Below are 1,108 nucleotides of genomic sequence, written 5' to 3' on the forward strand. Positions count from 1 at the left end.
CATATGCACCGTAGGCCCTTCCGAGTTCTGACCGGGGCTCAGAATGTTAGGTAAGGTAGATAGATAGTCAATGACTTGATGTTCCGTGGCTCTCATAATTTTCAGAGTTTGAACCGGTCGGCAGTCAGGTCAGGTATGCTGCTTGGTTCTGCGGATCGCCGGGGCCACACAAGCGTCAGCAGACTGGCCCGTTTGGTCACCTTTCCCGAGCTTTCTCTCAGGTGACTGCCGCCTGCATGACACCAACAAGGACGGGAGTACCGTACGTATTAGTCCGTCCTTCGGTGTGCGTTCTTGTTCTTCTTGTACGGAGTACTTACATACCCGGTAGAATGGAAGTTCGTTGGGAACAGGGTTCAGGGCAAAACAGCAGCAGATTCTGGTCGAAGATAAGATCACCTAGCGCTGTGCTATTCTCCAGCTGGAAAGGAAGGATCCGAACCAATGCTATCGGCTATCTAGATCTACTGTATCTAGGTACCTGTCTACCTGTCTACCTGTCTACCTGTCTACCTACCTATCTACCTGGATCCGCTTGAAACAGGCTCCCAAACTTTCCAGGCTGGCCTCGGCCGAGCAGATATCATTGTTGATGCCGTAGGCCAGATGCTCGACTGGTACTTAGATAGGTAGGTCCCCCTCCCTTCCCCGAAAAGAAAAAAGAAAATCAAGAGGAAAGAACAATGGCAATTATAAAGTCATTCGCATACTAATACCCTTTTTTCTGACTCTGTTTCGACGATGGGGGCGTGGTTCGACTGCCCAAATATGGCCCTGTCCTCGTGATAGTGCATCTCTTGTAGGCGGAAATCCCCTGTTTCGAGATTGAATTAAAAGTGGGCTAGTAGTATCGATGCTTTTCAACGTTTCAGCCATCAGATACTGATCACGTTGCACTCCAAGTCCCAAGCCTTGTCTCACGGAGAATCGATTCTGCGTCACCCTACCTCTACAGTCACGACGTAAACAGTTGCAGGACGAACGGTTGATACACCGCAGGACTGATCGGCAAGAGACTTCCCAATCCTCTCAATAGATATCTACGGAGCACAAGGTGCAGTAGTATTCATGTCGTGCCAGGACTTCATTATTTACTGTTGGCAGTGGC

The 1,108-nt window shown here is 49.5% G+C and overlaps 1 protein-coding gene across 1 annotated transcript; it reads left to right on the plus strand.

Annotated features, from left to right (window-relative positions):
- Positions 1 to 237: 237 nt before the first annotated feature.
- BO70DRAFT_367024 (uncharacterized protein) lies at positions 238 to 807 on the plus strand. The gene has a single exon (XM_025544480.1). It carries the CDS (start codon positions 333 to 335, stop codon positions 537 to 539), a length of 207 nt encoding a protein of 68 aa, XP_025394274.1. The 5' UTR covers positions 238 to 332; the 3' UTR covers positions 540 to 807.
- The last annotated feature ends 301 nt before the right edge of the window (positions 808 to 1,108 follow it).

The sequence above is a fragment of the Aspergillus heteromorphus genome (genome assembly GCF_003184545.1).
Source record: "Aspergillus heteromorphus CBS 117.55 chromosome Unknown BO70scaffold_64, whole genome shotgun sequence".
Classification (NCBI taxonomy): Eukaryota; Fungi; Ascomycota; class Eurotiomycetes; order Eurotiales; family Aspergillaceae; genus Aspergillus; species Aspergillus heteromorphus.